The following is a 20,370-nucleotide window of genomic DNA, read 5'->3' as shown; positions in this document are numbered from 1 at the left end:
CTATGTGAGTGATGTAACAACAACAGAGTGTAAAAATTGAATTTCCCCATTGAGGGATAAATAAGGGTTGTTCTTCTTACCTTTTTAACTGCTCTCCATCTTGAAAGGCTCACAACAGTTACAATATGGGCGATCAATCTCAGTTTATACATTCTATACATTTTGCATTTGTTAGAATGAATCTGTGCAAGATCTGGCAGCAAGACACACATAATGTGGTGTATTATGTTCCATGCAGACTCATTTATGAGACATAATCGCTGACCATTCCTTATGTACGCTTCGCTAACTATTTTTGACTTGACTATTTTTTATTTGAGCACTTAGTGTGACATAATCAGAAATAGTACATGTGTAATTATATGGGCTGCTCTATCATGGAGACATTGCTGAATTTTTAATTTGACTTTTTTATTAACACTTCACTCTTTGTTGTCTTAAAGGTGCTCTAAGCAATGTCACGTGTGTTTTAGGATACAATATTTGTTGTCACATACAGCAAACATCTGCTCACTATCTGAGATGTCTGTACCCAGAATGCAATGCACTGTAAAAAATGCAGTCTCTGTGGATAGCCCAGGGTCTACAAATGGCAACAAAAACAAACTGTTCCCACCTGCACTACGAAGCATAGATACATAAACAGTGTTCCAGCGTTCCAGCCAATAACCTTCAAGAAGGATTTGGGGGTCGGGGTTGGGGGGATTAGTGCGCGGATGCACATACGGGAGGGGGGGGCGGGATGAGAAGGAGGGAGGGGCAAACTAGTCTTGTTTTGTTTGAAAATACTTTGAACTTCACCCAACAGGTAACGTCACCCAACATCACTTAGAGCACCTTTAAACTCCTTTATGGTCATGGCTTCATATACAGTGCATTTGATCAATCTATACATAAAAACGACCCTTCTTTTTCCACTAGAAGAGGAGCAGACAGTGTCCCAAACAAAGTAAGAGCAGCAAGGATTTAAGAGATGCAAAACTGCCTTATTTTGGAATTCCCAGACTAATCATGTGTGTATGCACATTCTTCCTGGATACACAGTTGGCCCCGTACACATTCGATTTTCATTCATTATTTTTTGGCTTTCCACATCGTCCTAAAAAATAACACAAAGCAGCTTAAGTCCCTATTTATCCACAAGACAAAAATTTGCAATAACTAGTTTGTCTTGCATTGCTTTGATGCGTTGTCTCACATTTCCTAATTTCAACATGGTTTCCTCCCAGAAATCCACATATAAGCGACTTGTTATTCTACATTTATTAATGTATTTACAGTATGCATTTTAGGATATTTCCACTAAACAAACAATAAGGAAAAGACCATACAAGGATAGTATAGGTTTATTACATTTTTACTCAACTCAAAAATATAAACTAAGTTTAACGCATAAATCCACATGTATATACCTAATAATTACACATTTACTTAAATGTGTTCTCCAAGATTTACGTTTTTACAAGGGAACAGAGCAATCTGTTTTTTAACTGTCGATGGCTAAAAACATATAATTTTGCTTTTTTTCCCCACATTTAGTCTGTATGGCAGTAAGGTTAACAAATTACATCTAAACCTTGTTTTATATGTCACCACATGGTAAGTATGGTAGAAGGGCAGAAGTGATAAAGATATTCAAAAGCAGCAACAGTGCAAGGCAGAAGACCCATGTAATTGTCTACATAAATGAAAAAGCATATGTCACCCATAAGTTGTTACGCCTACATTCTATATGTTGGGTGTTTGGAAATGATGTAAACATTTATGTAAGTATTTTCTTATTCATGCCTCAGGAGACAAAAAAATACACACTTCACCCTCCATTCCCATGTCCCCTTTCATCACTCAAGTGTTGAAACCACAGACAATGGAAAATAGTTTTGTCATGATTTTTCAAATACTTTTAATATTTTCTGAACTGCACCCAGAGGCCAGAAAGCAGTGTATACAGCATGTATGTTCCATCTACGTCTTCTTTAAGCACAGGGGGTTCATCCTCCAGCAATGACAGATGGTGTTGAAGAGTCGACAGCGGCAGGTGGCGCAGGGGTCGCAGCACTGGATGAGGGCGGAGCAGCTTTCCATCAGGCGGCCGCAGCGACGTGCAGGGGATATGAGGTTTGACTTGTGTTTCTGAAACAAGAGAGATCATTTAAATAAAGTGTCTCACTACAAAATGGAAAAAGAGTTCAAATCCTGACACATTGACACATGTGCAACAAATACAAAAACTTGACACTGTCCTAAAGATTAAGCCCTGTCAATTAAAGATGAGTTAATGACTTTGACAGAGGTTGTTGATATTTGAACCCAACTGCCAAACAAATACAATTCCCCCTTTGGCAGCTGCCCCCCCCCCCCCCCCCCCCCCCCCCCCCCACTACCTAACGTTACTAGTTGTTGCAATAGCAGGTGAAAAAAACTACAAAGCTTGCTAGGCCATAAAGAATGTTAATCTCGCAATAAAAAAAATTGACGTTTGTTGCGTTAACGTCGTTAATAACGTGTTTAACTGACAGCCCTAATAATAACATGTATATGCCTGTTTATAGTAAAAAATAAGCAATTTATTTAAAAATAGCACATTCACCCCATACGGTTACACTGTATGTCATCTATGCCAATGATTTTGGCCAAACTCTATTTATACGGCTCTGAGTGACAGTTGCCCAGTTAGTCATGACAGTTACGGAAACATGGGGGGGGGGGGGGGTTGAGCTTGCTCTTTTTTCTTTGAAATTTTCTAGGAACGTCAACAGAAGTGACCAAGCAGGAACTTAAAGTGCACCTTTAACGCATTTTTTTAACACACACAGAGAGCTAGGTGACTGTGAGGAGATATTCACTGATTTTGACAAAACATGGATTAGATTAGCATAACTTACTATACCATTAAAGCATTCATGAGCGTGCCATACTGAAATGTTAGTGAACATACAAAGGCAGCTTAAGAGGAGTAAAGAAAGCTTACAGGAGTGTTACTGTCCTGTGGCGGAGAAATCTTTTGCCTCGCGAACAGTCGTCTGACCTTTGCTTGGCTCGAAACTAGAGTTGGAAATAACAGAAGAATCCATGTTTACTGTTAAAAACACTCATTAAACATAGCTTATTATAATGACTCAGTTTCCAGAAAAAAAGATAAACTCATCCCCCTCTTGAGACCTGCTTTATTTTGGTCTCACACCAAACAACAAGCTTCTTCTTTAATCTCCTCTCTTTGTACTGTCACATCAGCACTTTGCCTCAGAAGATAAGTTAACATGTGTTAAATACTATGAGATCAAATGTACCAGCTGGGTGCTCTGGTTCTGCCCTGGGTTCTTCCTCCAGTCAAACATACCAGGGCGTCTTTTTTTAACAAGGAAAAGTTAACTAGAGCGTTTTTGTCCCAAAAAAACAGCCGAGAGAATAACTGGATTTGTTGGGTTGTGATTATAATTTAAAACAGACGATGGCATCTTAAAAAAAACAAGTGTCTTATCGACTACCTTAAATGTGATGGTTCACTATTTCTACCCTGAGCTTCTTGGATGTCAAAGAGCTCCTCTCTGTCCTCTAGGAATTTCCATCTTATTGTGGTGAATGGGTCTGTGTGTCCCCGGGAGCTGTATTGTCAGGTGCAGTAGCTTCAAGAACCAGTCTGACTCGACCACAAATTGACAGATTAACATCACAGGAAATAAGGAAACCGGGACCCCCTACTGGAGCCAGTGCTAGCGCCCATGGGGCGAGGTTAGGACCCCCACCATATGGGCTCGCCACCCACAAGAAGGGGGGTAAAGGTTCAATGCATTGCCAGAGAACTTGGCGTGGTAACGCCCATTTACATGAACTAGATTTTAGTGTGTGGAATTTATAGCCATAGAGTCTGGGCTTTTTTTACTTCTTTCTTTGGTTTATGACCATCCAGATTTAACTACTGGAAAGAGTTTTAAACACGTAATCAAATATTACTAGAGAAGCGGTTGTAGAAAATGGATTTACTGTTTTCTTTTGGTTCCCTCCTTTGTCCAGTCTTTCTGCATCATTTGCCATTCTGTTGGCAGGAGGCTGTTTAATCAACTGGAAGTCTACATATCCTACCTCACATTCCTGCTAAATGGAAATTATTAAGCTCACATTAAAAGGCTCATCAAATAAGTTTGGGTAGAAGTGACATCCAATTTTCAGTATGTTAAAAGAGTTATATTTCAAAAAACATCCCTCCAAAAAATCGGGCCATTTACAAAATTTTGAAAATCACTTTTATAAAACAGTAATTAGCACATAAAGTTGCTGTTTTTATATGTGAGCCCAGATTTAAATGCATACAGTATTAACCAACACCACTATTGCTATTAGTGCAGTCGTCTCAACTGTACTTTGTGTTTAGTGCTAGTTAGCTAATGTTAGCCTTCTAAACGAAGGTGACCATGGTAAACATTTTACCTGCTAAACCAGTGGGTCTCAACCTTTTTGAGTCACGACCCCCCAGAATGATGAGGTTGGTCCCCCTGCTGATTTTGAGTGATTACTGTGACTGCTCGGATTAATACAAGTAAACAAATACTGTTTTGCTTTAAGGAAGTTTACTTTTAGCAGCTAGCACCTAGCCTTGTCTAGCGTGCTCCAGGCTCTGTGGATTTTTCTTTTTTAGATAATTCTTTTGGGCATTTTTAGACGTTATTTCCAAAGGACAGCTGAAAACATGAAAGGGGAGAGAGAGGGGGAATAACATGCAACAAAAAGCCGCTGCCTCGAGGAGTAAACCTCTGTATTTGGGGGCCTGGTCTACCAGGTGAGCGACCCAGGATTCCTGTGTTGATTTTTGATGTGTTTGTGACTTTTTCTCTTAAAAATGTTCCAGATCCAACTGTAAAAGAAGCATTTCCGCAACACAGAATTTCCAAAGTCAGGACTGGAACATCCTATCAACAATAACAACATTTATCTATAAAGTACTTTTCTAAACAAGTTTCAAAATGCTTCACATACAACAACAACTAACCATAAAAAAGCAACAGTGAAATCAATTAAAACAGAAAGTCTAAAATAGTTTTTAAAAGTGACTTCAAATGTATTTCTTACCAGATCTCCACTGGCAGGTCCTTCCACAACTGTTGGGCCTTAACAGAAAAGGCCCGGTCACCTTTGACCAAGGAATAGCCAGTAATGACCTGCCAGTGAATCTCAGGCTGTATTCAGGTTTGTAGCGGGTCAGGAGGTCAGCTATATATCCTGGGACTAACCCCCAACGAGCCTTAAGGGATCATTCACATTTTTAAATCCACTCAAAGACAAACTGAGAGCAAATGATAATTAGGGGTTTTAAACAGGTGTGTTGGAATTGGTTATGAGTCTGGCTACCACTTTTTAAATGAACTGAAGTTTATTGAGGTTTGGTTGTGTGAGGCATGAGAAGAGTGCATTGCAAGGATCTAACCGGGTTGACATTATCACATCATCAAATTGATTGGCAGGTTTTTTTTGTGTGCACAAACTAACAGAAGATGACAATAAAACCTAAGTTGTTGTTGTTTCTGATGATGTTAGATTTTGTCAACAATATTTGCAGCAGTAAAGCAGGCTTAACACACAAGACAATGTTGTAAAGACAAATTCTTGTTTGTATAGTGTTACTTTTTATGGTCAAATTTTTATGGATTGGGCATTTAGGTGCAGTGACAGACTCGGAATTAACCCATAGTTTGCCCAAATTAAGGCTGCCACAAGCTCAGAATCAGGCTATAATTTGTCAGCTGTCCAAAACCTTTTGGCTTCAGAAATTATAAAATCATACCAGGGCATTGGTATAATGCAATAATATGCAGGGTAGGTTAAAAGACAAAGATTAAGCTTAAAATAAATTGAAAACATTTTTATAAATATTTAATTTTTAATTTTATAATTTTTTTTTTAAATAAAGGAATAATCCTAAACATAAACTTAACCGTGATCAAGTAAGTAGCGTAACATTTGTCTCTACTAATTACGAATGTATTAACTTCATACTTTTATTGACGAACTATATGGAAAAAGAACATAAATCTATGATAGGCCTAGGCATATTCTTCTATATAGTCATTATGTTTCTTAATATTGCGAGCTGCATCATTTTCATCAATTTGAACGACTTTTTAATGGCTCACAATCACAGCACAACCAAAAAACAAATCAACTTATTTACATTATATAACAAACAAAAAAAGAGAGGTTGAAGCCTTACCTGTGTCATTCTCAGACTTCCACACATCATTTTTCGTGTCCTCTGCCCAGCACAGCGGGAAGGCAAGCAGGAAGAGGCACAACCAGTGTCTGCCGTTGATCGTCTTCATAATGATGATGAGATCTGGTGATGACACGTTAAACATCAGTCTCTCGTGCCTTAAATACTGTACAAAGATCTCAGACTGTCAGATGCACATGGTGGACAACAATCTACGAATTACGTACTTCTTCTCCTCAAACCCCTCACTTCAGCACCCTCGTGCTTCTTTCTGGCTGTGAGGAGCGGTCTCTGCCTCCAACAAGGTTGATGACAAACGAACAGGAGAGAAACGTTGCGCCCCCACGTGACTGGCTCGACGCACGACAGTACATGTTTGTTGCCTCGGTAACAGAAGACAGCTCAGTCTCAGAAGTGGGCTAATCTATACAGTAGGCTACTAGTATTCATATCTATGGGTAGGCCTATCCAGTGTTTTTGCTTGTTTTTTTCTCCCTTTCTTCAACATGAACTACTAACACTAACAGGACCAGCCAACGACGGAGCGTTACATATATCCACTTAAGTAACCTACTTCAAATGTAGCTACTGTACTTTTTACATATCTTTTTTAGATAATATAATAAAAAAAAAATTCTGATGTTATTGAAAAGGGAGATCTGGTTCAGGTTTATATTAACACATTGTATGTCCAACTCTGTGAATGTTATTTGATGAAATTGCAGTGGGCTCCAAAATGTGAATCAGTTGATGGGCAGGATCTAGTATTTGGCCTTTTTACTGGGTACTCCCCTTCTGACAGGAGATTTCACATAACACCGGTATGTAAGAACAAACAGTAGGGACAGGTTTCTGTCCGCTTGTTAGTAATCCACCCTTCATCAGATTAATAGCGTCTTTGTAGAGCTAAATGAAAGGTCAAAATAGCTGAATGTTCCCTTTGTCTAAAATATTTGATTTCACTTCTTCTAATCTTCCTGGTGAGTGCTTTCACCGCTGGTGATTTTATGCACTTCTTTGAAACGTGTAGATCTAGGGTGTAGATACAATAACCTACTTTAACACACTCAAACCACGACAGCAACAGTTAAGAACACAGTCCCATGATCTCTTCCGCTGCAGTGTAGAACAGTCGACACCACGGCGTCCTGCCAGCCATTACAATATTAATATCCCAAGAAGTATTTCATGTCTTGTCATGTTATCATTCAGGAAAGTATGTGCTGCAATTATTTATGTAACGATTAAACACTGTGGAGTTATCTGTAAGGGAGGTTGTTCCGATGTTTCTTGTTGAGTTGTTTATAAATCTTGGGATTCTGACACATCTTTGGTCATTATTTATGGGGATGATGAAGTACTTGTATCTCAGACTTTGGTCAGTTTGTCTTCTCCTCGTAGTGTTGTTTTTCTTGTGGAGTGTCAAACTGCTGACAACAAGGATAACCGTAAGAGACAGATTTTTGTTTTGGATTAAAAAAAATTACATTACTGTGTTTCATCGTTTTAACACAGACTTTTTCCTCATGCACTAATGTACTGCTGGCAGATAGCTGAGCTTCTAACGGTTCTAACTAGAGTGAGTGTGGAATTCCCTTGACAATAGAGTATGCTGGTTCTTCTCCAAGGCTGTCACTACTAACTATCAGTATGTGCCCACATCTGTTTACAATGTGTGTTTTAGTGCTGTAAAGACATGATCTGTGATCCAGATGTTAACAAACCATCACGATTAAAAGTAAACAGCATCCTGCTGTCACTCCCAAATGTACGAGTACTAATAAATAAATGAATGGATTGATGAAGGCTTTATGTTGAAGATGTAAAACAAAATATACAATAAAAGTTAAAAGAACTTTACAATAAATTACTATGACAGATGAACCACTATTAGACCACTAAATATACATTATTAATGTTTTTGTTATGCTGTTAGTGGTTTCTTTACCAACAGTGAGCCTAGGTTTGAAGTTCCAAGTCAAGTCCAAGTCCTAAACTTTTTGTTTCAAACCCCAAATAAGTAATTATTTAGTAGTTTGCATCTTTCCCTCCTGCTCGTTCAATGTGATTGGCCATTGTGGGTTTGATTTAAACAATTGCTTGTTGCCAAGAATTGTGATTCACTTCACACCTTTTACTGCTTAATCTTTGATGTTTGGCCACGGGGAGTGAGACCAAGTCAATAGGCTCAAATCCAAGTGAAGTCATGAGTCATTAGTGTCTAAGTGATTTTTCATGTTCATGTTTCTGCTTTTATTGTATGTTTTCATTGTACTGTACAGAAAAATTGTGTACAAATGCAATCAATGTGACAGTATGCATGCAGCCTGGCCCAGACCTCTCGATGTCCTTGTCTATTATTTGTTATGTGACACAAGTAGAATAAATAGAGTGGCTCTTGTGATAATGAGGCTAGTATGAATGAGATTTCAGTTGGACGGAACTGAAGCAATGGTGTTGTCTAATGTACTGGATTGGGTTTACTGTACTGTACATGCATGGCCTACATGTATGTATATGTACAGTATATATATATATGTGTATGTATACATATATAGGGGCCAGGATGGGGGGCAGTTATTTATATGTATATATATATATATACAGTATATATATAGTTGGGTGTCTGGGGGTCCTCCCCCAGGGAACATTTTGAGACTTAATTTCCTGCATTCTGATACACTTGTGTGCAACACATTACGGTGGAAATACTTTTATTTAGCCTTTGCAAAGAAAAACAACACAGATTTCAATTCAAAATGTATCTCAATTATAATGCAAATTATGTTGTTACATGTCATTATGCATTTTAAAATAGGTATGCGGAAATCCTGGAGCATTCTTAGTGGTTGTACCGTGTATACCTGCGTATCACGTAGACTGCATCACTGGACTGAAGCGCTGACACATGAATTCACACACACACACACTTCATTCATGAATTGCAACACTGTTATTCACTTTTTGAGAGGTTAACATCTCAGCCCATTATCAAGGAACATTGTGTTCCGGGTTTAGAGATTTGTTCCTGTGGGGGATGAGAAGAGAACATTTGTTCCTAGCATCGCTTTGAATCAGGTGCATGTAGTGATAAGTTAAAGAGTTGCAGTTTTACCTCCTGCCACCAGTGTTGAGTTGACGAAAAAAAATAGTTCATAGTCATATATGAGTGCTAAAAGAAAATGATAATGCACAGATTCAAACTGCTTATAATAATTATAAAGACTGCTAGATAAAATTGCTAGTTATAAGATTGCTGGTAAAAGAGTTAATGTGCAATGTGTTCATCTCTAGAAAAAGGGGGATGTAGTGATAAGTTAAAGAGTTGCAGTTTTACCTCCTGCCACCAGATGGCTGCAGATATGATGTACCCTCAAGATGTGTGTCTGTGCATTGGAAGTCATCAGAAGAGGAAGCAAATATGACGGTGTATCTGTATCCTCTGGACTCGTTGTGCTAATAAACAAGTTTAGTGACGAACCCAAGTTTCTTCATTAAGATAAGAAACATTACAGTGCAGAGGCTTTATCTTTGTTGAAAACTGCTAAGACACTGCCACCTTATGGTCATATTTGTCTGTAGCATCAAAACTCTTGAAATCACTTCATCACATTATTAAAAACACGGTTAATTATTCACATTTCAAGGAAGAAGCAGATTCTTCCTTTTTCATGGCAGCATTTTGCACAGGTACTTTTTGTGAATGCAAAGCTGAATATTTATGCTTGATATACACCTGTACATGAAACATGACAATGACATTGGTAAGGTACTTATTATAGCCTCAGAAAATAAATCTAGTATTCCTGCTCTCTCTTTGTCTCACACACACACAAAGTGGCACATACAAATAAAAGATGACACAGAAATTAGAATACTGACTCTGAGCTTGTATTGGGCTTGTGTGTCTTTAAAAGGTTGATGCTTCAGAGCAGAATCTGAGAATGTGCCAAAAATGTAACAGATTTATTCCTTTATTATAGATTTCAGGATGTAACAGGAGTATCATTGACGATCACTTTACTCCAGCAAGCGTCATTACCTTTTATCAGTGCGTCAGACTTTCACCTAGAGACCAACGGTAAGAACATTATTAACAACAACACTTAGATAAAGGTATGTAAGGACAAAAATAATAAATATGGAAGGATCAATGGTTGTTTACTATGTTTACTTGAAATTGTCCAAGCCACAACTCTATGGTTTGATTCTTTGCCAACCTTAGTTACAGAGTATCATCTGTCATCATCCTCATCTTCAGTTCCATCTGTGTTCCTTCTCAGGTCCTTTCACACCTGTGTCTACTTCTCTGTATGTGTCAGTGTCCGGGGTTAGTGTTGCTGTTAACTGGCAAGAGGAAATCTTTTCAATAGTGTGCAGTACACATAATGCCTCTACTATGTCTGTGCAAATGACACATCTTTACTTGACTTTCTTCACCAGGTAGCTGATTTGGTTGTGTGGAAGTGTCAACTTCTCTCAGATTTTGTCCTCACCTACGGATTATGTCTTTTTTGTAACGTCAGGTTCTGCAGAAATGTGTGCAGCCCGATCGGCCTCTGCTCTAGAAACTCTCCACCATAGTTGTCTTTGAACCAGCGTTTAGGCCATGTAGACAAGCGGAACAAAGATGAATGTGTGTTAATGTGTGTCTGTCTTGGAGACAGCAGACTGTATAATCCAGCAGACCTGCACGTTCAGTTGATGCCACTGGGAATGGGCTGGAACAAAGGGGGCAGCCATCTGTGGTGGTCTTGGTGAGCTTTGGATACCATTAACAGGCATAGAGTTAATTTCCCATAAACACAGGAACACACAAGGACACACAAAGTGTATGAGCCTGCTTACATACGTTTAATGCAAATTCTCTTTCTCTGTTGAAGAAGGAACTACAGCAGGGTTTCTTTGATCCAAGTTTCAAGGACTGTTGTTGACTGTCTTGTTGGATCATCAAAAACTCTATAAGCATGTTGTATTAACGCCAAGTAAGCAGCATAGACTGTTAATATATATATATATATATATATATATATATATATATATATATATATATATATATATATATATATATATATATATATATATATATATATATATATATATATATATATATATATATATATATATTATTTTTTATTTTTGTTGTGGTGTTTTTTATTAGGATTTATAGTTCTACTATAACCAAGTTTCTGCATACGGCTACACTCTTTAATTACCCATCTATCCATCTATCTATCTATTTTTTTCTACGAAAAGACGCATACCTAATGAACTTGTGTTTGAGTTACACGTTATCTTCCTTTTGTGTGTGAATTCTAAATTTCTGCGTGGAGCAGGATGGCTAACATTAGTGAAATACTGAATTAAACATATATTTTTTTTAAACTTTTGCTAAAAGTAGTTACTATAGAGATGTGAGGCTTACTGTGATTGTCCGCGCATACAGTTTTTACTTTTTACTTAAATATGTTGTCACCTCTACAACAATTTAGTAGAAAAGCCTTATGGGAAAGCCCCGCGTTTGGGAAATTCCAGCATGTAAACCCCAATATCAGCAGTTGGGTTCAGCTGTTGTTCCAACGAAACTGAAACAAAAATGCGAGTATGACGTCTAAACGATGTAGTTATTACATACAGTAACACCCCATCATCATATTGGGGTTTGCGTTATTTGGTCTCGGCTACTATTCAGACGGCTGTTCGGAAAATCAGTCCCACAGAAATAAAAATAAAAGGCAAATTGTTTGGATCACGTGAACGCGTCACGCAAAAAACCCGGAAGCGTGTCGTCATTAGCAACAACAAACCCACCTGCCTTAAATGGCAGTGGCGATCAGCAGCTCACAGTTGTCGTTGCTCTTTGACAATTTGCCTGTGACAGCTGGTGAGAGGCAGACTGACAGCATAACACGCGGGGAAGTGAAAGCGCATACATCTAATTCTAGTCGTTGGGTGCTCGGCGTTTTTTTGTCAGAAACCACTTATCGGTTGCTCTTTTTCAGCCTTCCTCCTCCGCTACATTGACGTTAACGTTAGCTTAGCTTGCTAGCAGTCAGCGACATATTGCATGCGTATAAATGGAAGCGCTCTTCCTCGTTGGGTCATAAGGAACAGTTCTGTTTTCAGTGGCCGACTTGGATGATAAATCATCAGAGACTTCCCGTAAAAGGCACACAAACTGCTATGGAGCCGCACGGCTGTGTGAACATTTGCAGTCTGACCAGCGCCTTGCCGGTGATTCCCTACCAGAAGCTGACAGACCTGTACTACCTGAGCAGAGGGGGCTTTGGCACCGTGTTCAAAGCGCAGCACTCCGACTGGAGGACCACTGTGGCCATTAAGTGTCTGAAACTCGATTGTCCTGTTGGAGAAAGGTACCACCTCATGTAACAATGTAGGCCATAAACTGTTTGGAAGAAATTTTCAAAAGGCTACCTTTCAATTTATAGATGCATTAAGCAGATATTTACATTGTATTATTTCAGTGACATTTTTACAGAAAAGTTGGCATATACTGACTGTGCAGATCAAGGTGGAAGGCAGATATCATAGCTGTCCACTCAAATGTATCTCTCTTTGTAAAAGAAATAAAATAACCTGGCTGTGTTTCAGAGAGAGGAACTGCCTGCTGAAGGAGGCTGAGGTGCTCCACAAAGCCAGGTTCAACTACATCATCCAGATCTTTGGCATCTGCAACGAGCCTGAGTTTTTCTGTATAGTCACAGAGTTTATGAGCAATGGCTCTCTGGACCTGTTGCTCCACGAGGTAGATATATGTTATTAAGTAATTTCATAACATTAAGAGTTTTTTTATTCAGAAGCTGACTGATTGAGTCCTAAGGATTAAGAATTAAAAGGACTGCATCTTTCCTTGTCTATAAGGCATTTATATTGTCTTCCCTTTTCCCTCAGGAAAGGAGAGCTGATATAAAACTAAACCGAAACAAAAGGCGTTGTGTGTACTGTGTGTTGGCCTGTGTGTAGTCATGGTGGGTGTCCTTTTTAAACTGGACGTCGATCTGGCTCTGTTATTACCTCCACTGTCGGCTTATTGTCAGAACAACTCTGTCCCCACATTCCGTTTTTTGTTTATTTTATACAGAATGGAAAAAATTCCCGCCTTGAACAAGTTGTGTGAAAGGGGCTGCAGTCACAAATGTAGAGAACAAGTAAACACTTTACAGTTCTCGTGTCTTCACTTGTTGCCAAAATGGCTGAACTAAAAGATTGTCGTTGTTGTTTTTGGCTCGTCATGTGCATGTATGCCATGGCATTCATGCCTGTGTGACAGCAAGCAAAAGTGAAACTTAAAAGTATTAACAGTGTCTAATGAAATTATGAAACAAGCAGGGTAAAAGAAGCTGAAAGCAGACGATGTAGTTTGGGAAATTCCCACTTGTGTTGGTGTAGTAAATTTCCTCTATTCAGTTTTTGCTCTTGCATTGCCTAGGTTTGTAATTGAAATGCAGTAAAACACTTCCTCTCTCTCTGCTCTTGCCTAATCACATGATTCAAAGATGCTCTTATTTACATTTTATACCCGGTCTGTTGTCTCTGCCTAAAGAAGGACGTGTACCCCAGGCTTGCCTGGCCTTTACGACTGAGGATCCTGTATGAGATTGCCCTCGGGGTTAACTTCCTTCATAACATGAACCCACCCCTCTTACATCACGACCTTAAGACACAGAACATACTGTTGGATGGTGAATTTCATGTTAAGGTATGTGTGTCAGAAGGAAAGAAGGGTGGTCGTCTATTTACTTTTGGTGTGTGTGTGTGTGTGTGTGTGTGTGTGTGTGTGTGTGTGTGTGTGTGTGTGTGTGTGTGTGTGTGTGTGTGTGTGTGTGTGTGTGTGTGTGTGTGTGTGTGTGTGTGTGTGTGTGTGTGTGTGTGTGTGTGTGTGTGTGTGTGTGTGTGTGTGTGTGTGTGTGTGTGTGTGTGTGTGTGTGTGTGTGTGTGTGTGTGTGTGTGTGACTAGATTATTTCTCAGTAATTACATGTTCAGTGAATTCACATGTTGATATAAAGAAACTTTACAGTCAGGCACACATCTACTGTAGTTTGTTTGATTCTTTTTTAAAGAAAATCCTAAATATTATCTTTTAAATATTTATTCTAGCAATATTTCCAAAGAAACGTGGGATTTGCTGCTTTATTTTGTCATTTATAAAAGTAAACTGAATATTTAAGGGATTTGGACAGTTGCTCTCATACAATTAGATGTCAACTTGGTCTTTTGGAAATTTTAGTGGACATTTATGTCAATTTTTCATATTTTCTTAAAAGTTCTTTTTAGAATAACGCCCATGGCTTTTGAATCAGCATGCTTCAAAAGCATGCTGTGCTAATAAAGTGTGTCATAGTAGTTCCCTGTAATAAACAGGACAGTTCTCCCACAACATAGCTACTGGTCTTGGAGCCTGTTGTCTTCAATTGACAAAAACAGTGTAAAAAAAATAAAAAAAAATACTGTAAATAAAATGTATTCTAGAATTATGAAAAAATGCTAATATTCTGCAATTGTTTTGTCCAGATTGCTGACTTTGGCCTTTCAAAGTGGCGACAGCTGTCCGTCAGTAAAGGCTCAGGGTCCAAGCCCACAGAGATGGGGGGCACAGTGATCTACATGCCCCCTGAGAGGTACGAACCTTCCAAGAACCGTCGGGCAGATGTGAAACACGATATGTACAGGTGAGACACAAAACCTCAATAACGAGTCATTAGAAACCGTTGGACAACAGACATCAAGTACGTTCTCCATTTAGCTGAGTATGGTTATATCTATAACATCTACAACAACTATATTTCATGTGTATTTCACTATATTTCAACAATTCGAGTCTAAACTGATCATCAATGTAACAATTTTTTTATGTACATTACCAATCGTGACTTAAAAAAATGAATATAAATCTGAGTTTGTTAGATTTTGACAAACAGTATTTGTCACAAGTTTTAATGAAATGTTTTGTCTATTGAGGTATTATTTGTAGTCATTTCAAGCTTAAGCCTTAAACAAGCTTGTGAAAGTCATCTTCTCTCACAGTAATCTTCCGTGTCAGGCTCAGTCATGTTTAAAGGTGGTGGCTTCTTAGAACATAAAACATGAGGTGGTCAGATGTAATGTGATAAAGTAGATCAACAGCCCATATGTGTTTTGCCTAATTGTTTTATGTATGTCTTATTAGATCATGTGTGTGTATATATACAAAACTTGTTTTTTCTCCTGTTGGCCTTTTTTTTTTTTTTTTGTCCAATAGCCCATCCTCTTTCAGTCATTGATTTCTCTGATTTGTACTTGTCTGGAGACAGTAACTTGTAAACAAAAATCAACACATTTAAAAAAAATGGGGATCAGTTGACAGATCCACCCCTCTCTTCACCCAAGTGTCCAAAACATAAAGCCGCAGATCAGATGAAACGAATATAAAATTGATCATTGACCCGTCGGCCTAGGGTGCTCTTGTACCAAGTACACTTATACTTATGCACTCTGCCGCCTGGGTCTGCTCCGTCGAGGCCCCTGACCTTCACTGCCACCCATGTGGCAGCGCAACCGACCCTAGCCGTTCCTACCACAAGTGACATCACTCAGAGATGAGTGATTTCAGAAAGTGGGACTGGTGGCTTTTACAAAAGAAGTATACGAAATCCACTTTGCTCTTTGACTGAATGTAAATCCCTCCGGCATCGTTGCTGATGTAGCCTCTTAAGCATTTGTGCAATAGGTTTGGAATGCTGCAACTGGTCAATCGGTTCTTCCTCCTGGTTAGCTTGTCGTAACGTCCCTCAGTTCTGAAGAAGAATATAAGTTGAAAGAATGGTGTAACTCTAACTCCCCATGTATGTTTCTCTCCTCATGTTTACATTGAAGCTATGCCATCATTATGTGGGAAGTGCTGTCCAGGCAGATTCCATTTGAAGGTAACACTTTTTTTTTGTTATGTTTCTTTCTTGTCACTAAGTTCAGGTGCTCTTTGAGTGAACTTTCATGGTGCTACTAAACTAATTGTGTTTGTGTTTGTGTGTGTGTGTGTGTGTGTGTTTGTTTGTGTGTGCTCAGAGTTGACCAACCCAATGCAGATCATGTTCAGTGTGCTACGTGGGTTACGCCCTGACACAAGTCTGGACAGTCTGCCTGCTGACATCCCCAGTAGAGAAACCCTCATCAGTTTAATGACCTGCGGTTGGACCGCTAACCCCGATGAACGACCTTCCTTCCTCAGTAAGCTCACACAACTAACTAAACTGCAAGAATTCATTTCTGGTAGAAGTTTTGAAATCACTCTCTCTCAAAGGATTGCACTCCTGTTTGACCTTTTTCACAGTTAGGGATGACTATCCATGTTAGGTAACAGACTAATCCTAGTCACTGTTAAATTTTGCTCTGACAAAGCAGTGACTAAGTATCAGCTTCCTGTCACATTATTGAAATGTACCCTGCTGTCTTTTTTGAAACATTTTATAAACTTAAGAGTTTTACATTTAGACAATCATAGAAATTAATAATTTCTCTCACTGACACACACACACACGAACAGCAGAGTCAGTGCAGCACAGTTGCATTACATTTTTTTACGTTGTAGGAGCAGTCAGTAAATCAACGCACATTTGTTTGTAGTGTCACAATGATCCATTTCTTTCATTCATAACTGCAAAAGCAACATAAATAAACTTGTTTTAAACAAAGAGAAAAAACGTTTGTCTCATGAAATGCGGTTGAAAAATAGTTTGTCTTTCCGCTCTCTAGTCACACACACACATACACACAGCTGTCCCAGGTGAGGTCTACGTATAGAGTTAACACCCCCTGACGTCAATTGGCATCAGATGGTTTAATGACCATAGCTTATTTGATCTGTACATGAAAGTAGCCTAAATAACCAAATCTGCAAAAAGGCACTCAAATCACTAGTGAACATTGGCAAGTTTCTGACCACAACTGCAGCTAAGTGAACTGTTGGAAAATTGCACATGACTGGACAAAAGTGATACCTCTGTAAAATAGTATTGTCCTGCATTGTTGATAAGATATCTAAATGTCATAAACATTAAAGATGTTATGTGTTTTTATTGCCATTTCAGAGTGTTTGATTGAGCTTGAGCCCATGGTGAGGAATTTTGACGAAATCGACTTACTGGAGGCCGTGTTGGAGATCAAGAGGTCAAAGGTTAGTCAGTTGTCTTCCCACAGTTCTTTTTTTTTAAAGTGTTTAGGGCACTGATGCTTATATTAATAGAGTAGGCAGAAGAGACATGACGGGAAATGAAGGGAGAGAAATTGGGGAACGACGTGCAACAGAGGGGGGGGGGTCTAAGTTACAATATGACTGGTTGCTGACAAGCAATGATGCATTTAAAAGAAAATCTTTTAGACGGAGTCCAGTGCACTGATCACTCCACATAAACCACACCAGGGTTAATTTACATAACTTCTAGCAAACTACACAGAGAACAATGAAGGCAAAACAGCATCACAGATCTGTTTTAACAGAATATTTTTTCTAAATGTGATTTAGAAGTTGAGGCAGAATTGTACATTATTACTATTACATTTATTATCATCATCATCATCATCATCATCATCATCATCATCTTAAGAACTGTTAGTTTTTCTATTGTTTCTCATTGGTTAGTGGTTTGGTAATACCAGTTTGAATGTATTGAATACAAAGTTACAGGCTGAATATTTGATGTCTTCACTCAAGAAAGGGGATGTACCTGTGAATGTTGTGAAATATGTGTTATTTGGAAGAGTTTGGATTGTACCATGACTAAGAGAGGATTACAGGTCAAACAATATAATTTCCCCTCATCATATCCTTCCTCTTTTCGGTCTAAAAAATGAAAACACCCGTGCTCCACAAGCTGTAAGTCATTTATAGTCATTTATGAGGGTGTCTTATTTGGGTAATAGATGATTTTTATTATTGCCCAAACGATATATTGGCGTGCCGAAATGTCCGTGCGAATTGGTCCCTTAGCTTTGTGTTAGTACCTTAATTCACTTTAGCGAGAATAAAATACACATAGCAATTCCTATTTTATGATCAAACCTTTTATTGTAAAAGTAAAGTTACAAACTACATTTTTCTATTACTATTTTTTAACTTATAAACAAAATATACATTCCTACTTACCGTGTGTACACACCACCACCGACTTGAGCTGCAAAGAAGCTCTGGCCGCACCAAGGATGCTCGTCTAAAAATACGGGGAAGGCTTTTGACGCTTTGGCCGCTCTGACGTGCAGTGGCTGCGTGTGCTTCTCACATGATCGAACAGAGAACCCCGCCACTGCACGGCCAATACACTGACACTAGAAACCTTTTATAAATTACATATACAGTACAGGCCAAAAGTTTGGACACACCTTCTCATTCAATGCGTTTCTTTTATTCTAATGACTATTTACATTGTAGATTATCACTCACTCACATGTGGAATTATGTACTTGTGTGAAATAACTGAAAACGTGTCTTATATTCTAGTTTCTTCAAAGTAGCCACCCTTTGCTTTTTTTAAAGTGCTACAAACCCTTTGTGTTCTCTCCATGAGCTTCACGAGGTAGTTACCTAAAATGGTTTTCACAACCCTTGTCAGGGTTAATTAGTGGAATTTCTTGACTTATTAATGGAGTTGGGACAATCAGTTGTGTTGTGCAGAAGTCAGGTTGATACGCAGCCAACAGCCCTTTTGGACAACTGTTAGAATTTATATTATGGCAAGAACCAATTAGCTAAGTAAAGAGAAACGAGAGGCCATCATTACTTTAAGAATATTGCAAAAACTTTGAATGTCTCCCCAAGTGCAGTCACAAAAACCATCAAGCGTTACAACAAAACTGGCTCACATGACACCCGCCCCAGGAAGGGAAGACCAAGAGTCCCCTCTGCTGCTGAGGATAGGTTCATCTGAGTCACCAACCTGAGCAATCGCAAATTAACAGCAGCTCAGATTAAAGACCAGATTAATACCACAAAGAGTTCTAGCATAGCACCAGAGTTCTTTTCCAGCATGATGGAGCACCTTGCCATAAGGCCAATGTGATAACTAAGTGGCTTGGAGAACAAAACATCACTATTTTGGGTCCATGGCCAGGAAACTCCCCAGACCTTAATCCCATTGAGAATTTGTGGTCAATCTTCAAGAGGCGGGTGGACAAACAAAACCCACAAATTACAACAAACTTGGAGAATTGAGTATGCAAGAATGGACTGTCATCCGTCAGGATGTGGCCCAGAAGTTAATTGACAGCATGCCGGGGCGAATTGCAGAGGTCTTGAACTAGAACTACAAATATTGACTCTTTGCATAAACTGAATGTAATCGTCAATAAAAGCCTTTGACACTTGTGAAATGCTTGTGATAATACTTCAGTATACCTTAGTAACATCTGACAAAAATATCTACAAACACGGAATGAGATAACTTTGTGAAAACCAATCCTTGTCATTCTCAAAACTTTTGACCACGACTGTACGTTCTAGCTTGTTTTGCGACTGCAAGCTCATAAGCTCTCTGTCCACCAATTAAAGATTCTTCTCCCCATCAGTCTGGCACACACACAAACACACACACACACACACACACACGGAAATAGGGCCCAGGTTGAAAATACCAAAGTTCCCCCTATAAAAGTGTGTTTGGGGGCTTCTAAGTCAAATACTTGCAAGCTTTTACAAGGAAGTTGCCCTTAAAAAAGGAACATGCTCAAATTATTAATGCTAATTTTGGAGGACCAATTCCCTGAATCCAGTGCTTCTTTGCATGTTAAAGAATACAATTTAAAAGAAAAAGCACCATCTGAAAAGGAATACATAAATAAAATGTTGCTGGTGTTAGACAAACCATTAAATGGTTACATGTATTCTCCATGGCGAACGTAGCGGCATATTTTCCAAGGGACTTTGTAAATAGTGTGTGATACATATAAGTATTTTTCAGGTAATTTAAGTAGCTGAGGTCAAGTCTGCATACCAGCCCCATTAGCAAGGCACATGCTCTGGGTACGTCCAGGTCTTGCAGGACTTCTGTTCCCTCAATGAAGAACCTTATGCTGGTTGGGTCAGACAAAGTGGCAACTCTGGACAATCCTTATCACTTCATTGACAATATCCCCACCATCCTGGCATAAGTAGGTCAGAATCAATGTCAGTGTTTTA

The 20,370-nt window shown here is 38.8% G+C and overlaps 2 protein-coding genes across 2 annotated transcripts in view; one reads left to right on the top strand and one right to left on the bottom strand.

Annotated features, from left to right (window-relative positions):
• asip2b (agouti signaling protein, nonagouti homolog (mouse) 2b) overlaps window positions 1-6,563 on the bottom strand; it is a 22,779-nt gene extending 16,216 nt beyond the window's left edge. Inside the window, exons 1-4 of the mRNA XM_034887640.1 lie at window positions 6,433-6,563; window positions 6,206-6,328; window positions 2,972-3,045; window positions 1,950-2,133 (exon numbers count right to left, since the gene is read on the bottom strand). Of these exons, the coding sequence (XP_034743531.1) occupies window positions 1,966-2,133; window positions 2,972-3,045; window positions 6,206-6,314 (351 nt within the window). The 5' untranslated portion in view covers window positions 6,315-6,328; window positions 6,433-6,563 and the 3' untranslated portion in view covers window positions 1,950-1,965. The remainder of the gene's footprint in view (window positions 1-1,949; window positions 2,134-2,971; window positions 3,046-6,205; window positions 6,329-6,432) is intronic.
• Window positions 6,564-11,995: 5,432 nt separating this feature from the next.
• Window positions 11,996-20,370, top strand: part of LOC117954221 (receptor-interacting serine/threonine-protein kinase 2-like) — a 12,347-nt gene continuing 3,972 nt past the window's right edge. Inside the window, exons 1-7 of the mRNA XM_034887828.1 lie at window positions 11,996-12,579; window positions 12,818-12,971; window positions 13,770-13,925; window positions 14,739-14,896; window positions 16,080-16,129; window positions 16,269-16,430; window positions 17,291-17,414. Coding sequence (XP_034743719.1) covers window positions 12,344-12,579; window positions 12,818-12,971; window positions 13,770-13,925; window positions 14,739-14,896; window positions 16,080-16,129; window positions 16,269-16,430; window positions 17,291-17,414 — 1,040 coding nt within the window. The 5' untranslated portion in view covers window positions 11,996-12,343. The remainder of the gene's footprint in view (window positions 12,580-12,817; window positions 12,972-13,769; window positions 13,926-14,738; window positions 14,897-16,079; window positions 16,130-16,268; window positions 16,431-17,290; window positions 17,415-20,370) is intronic.

Source organism: Etheostoma cragini, chromosome 12 (genome assembly GCF_013103735.1).
Source record: "Etheostoma cragini isolate CJK2018 chromosome 12, CSU_Ecrag_1.0, whole genome shotgun sequence".
Lineage (NCBI taxonomy): Eukaryota > Metazoa > Chordata > Actinopteri > Perciformes > Percidae > Etheostoma > Etheostoma cragini.
This window is presented reverse-complemented; position numbering and strand designations above follow the sequence as displayed.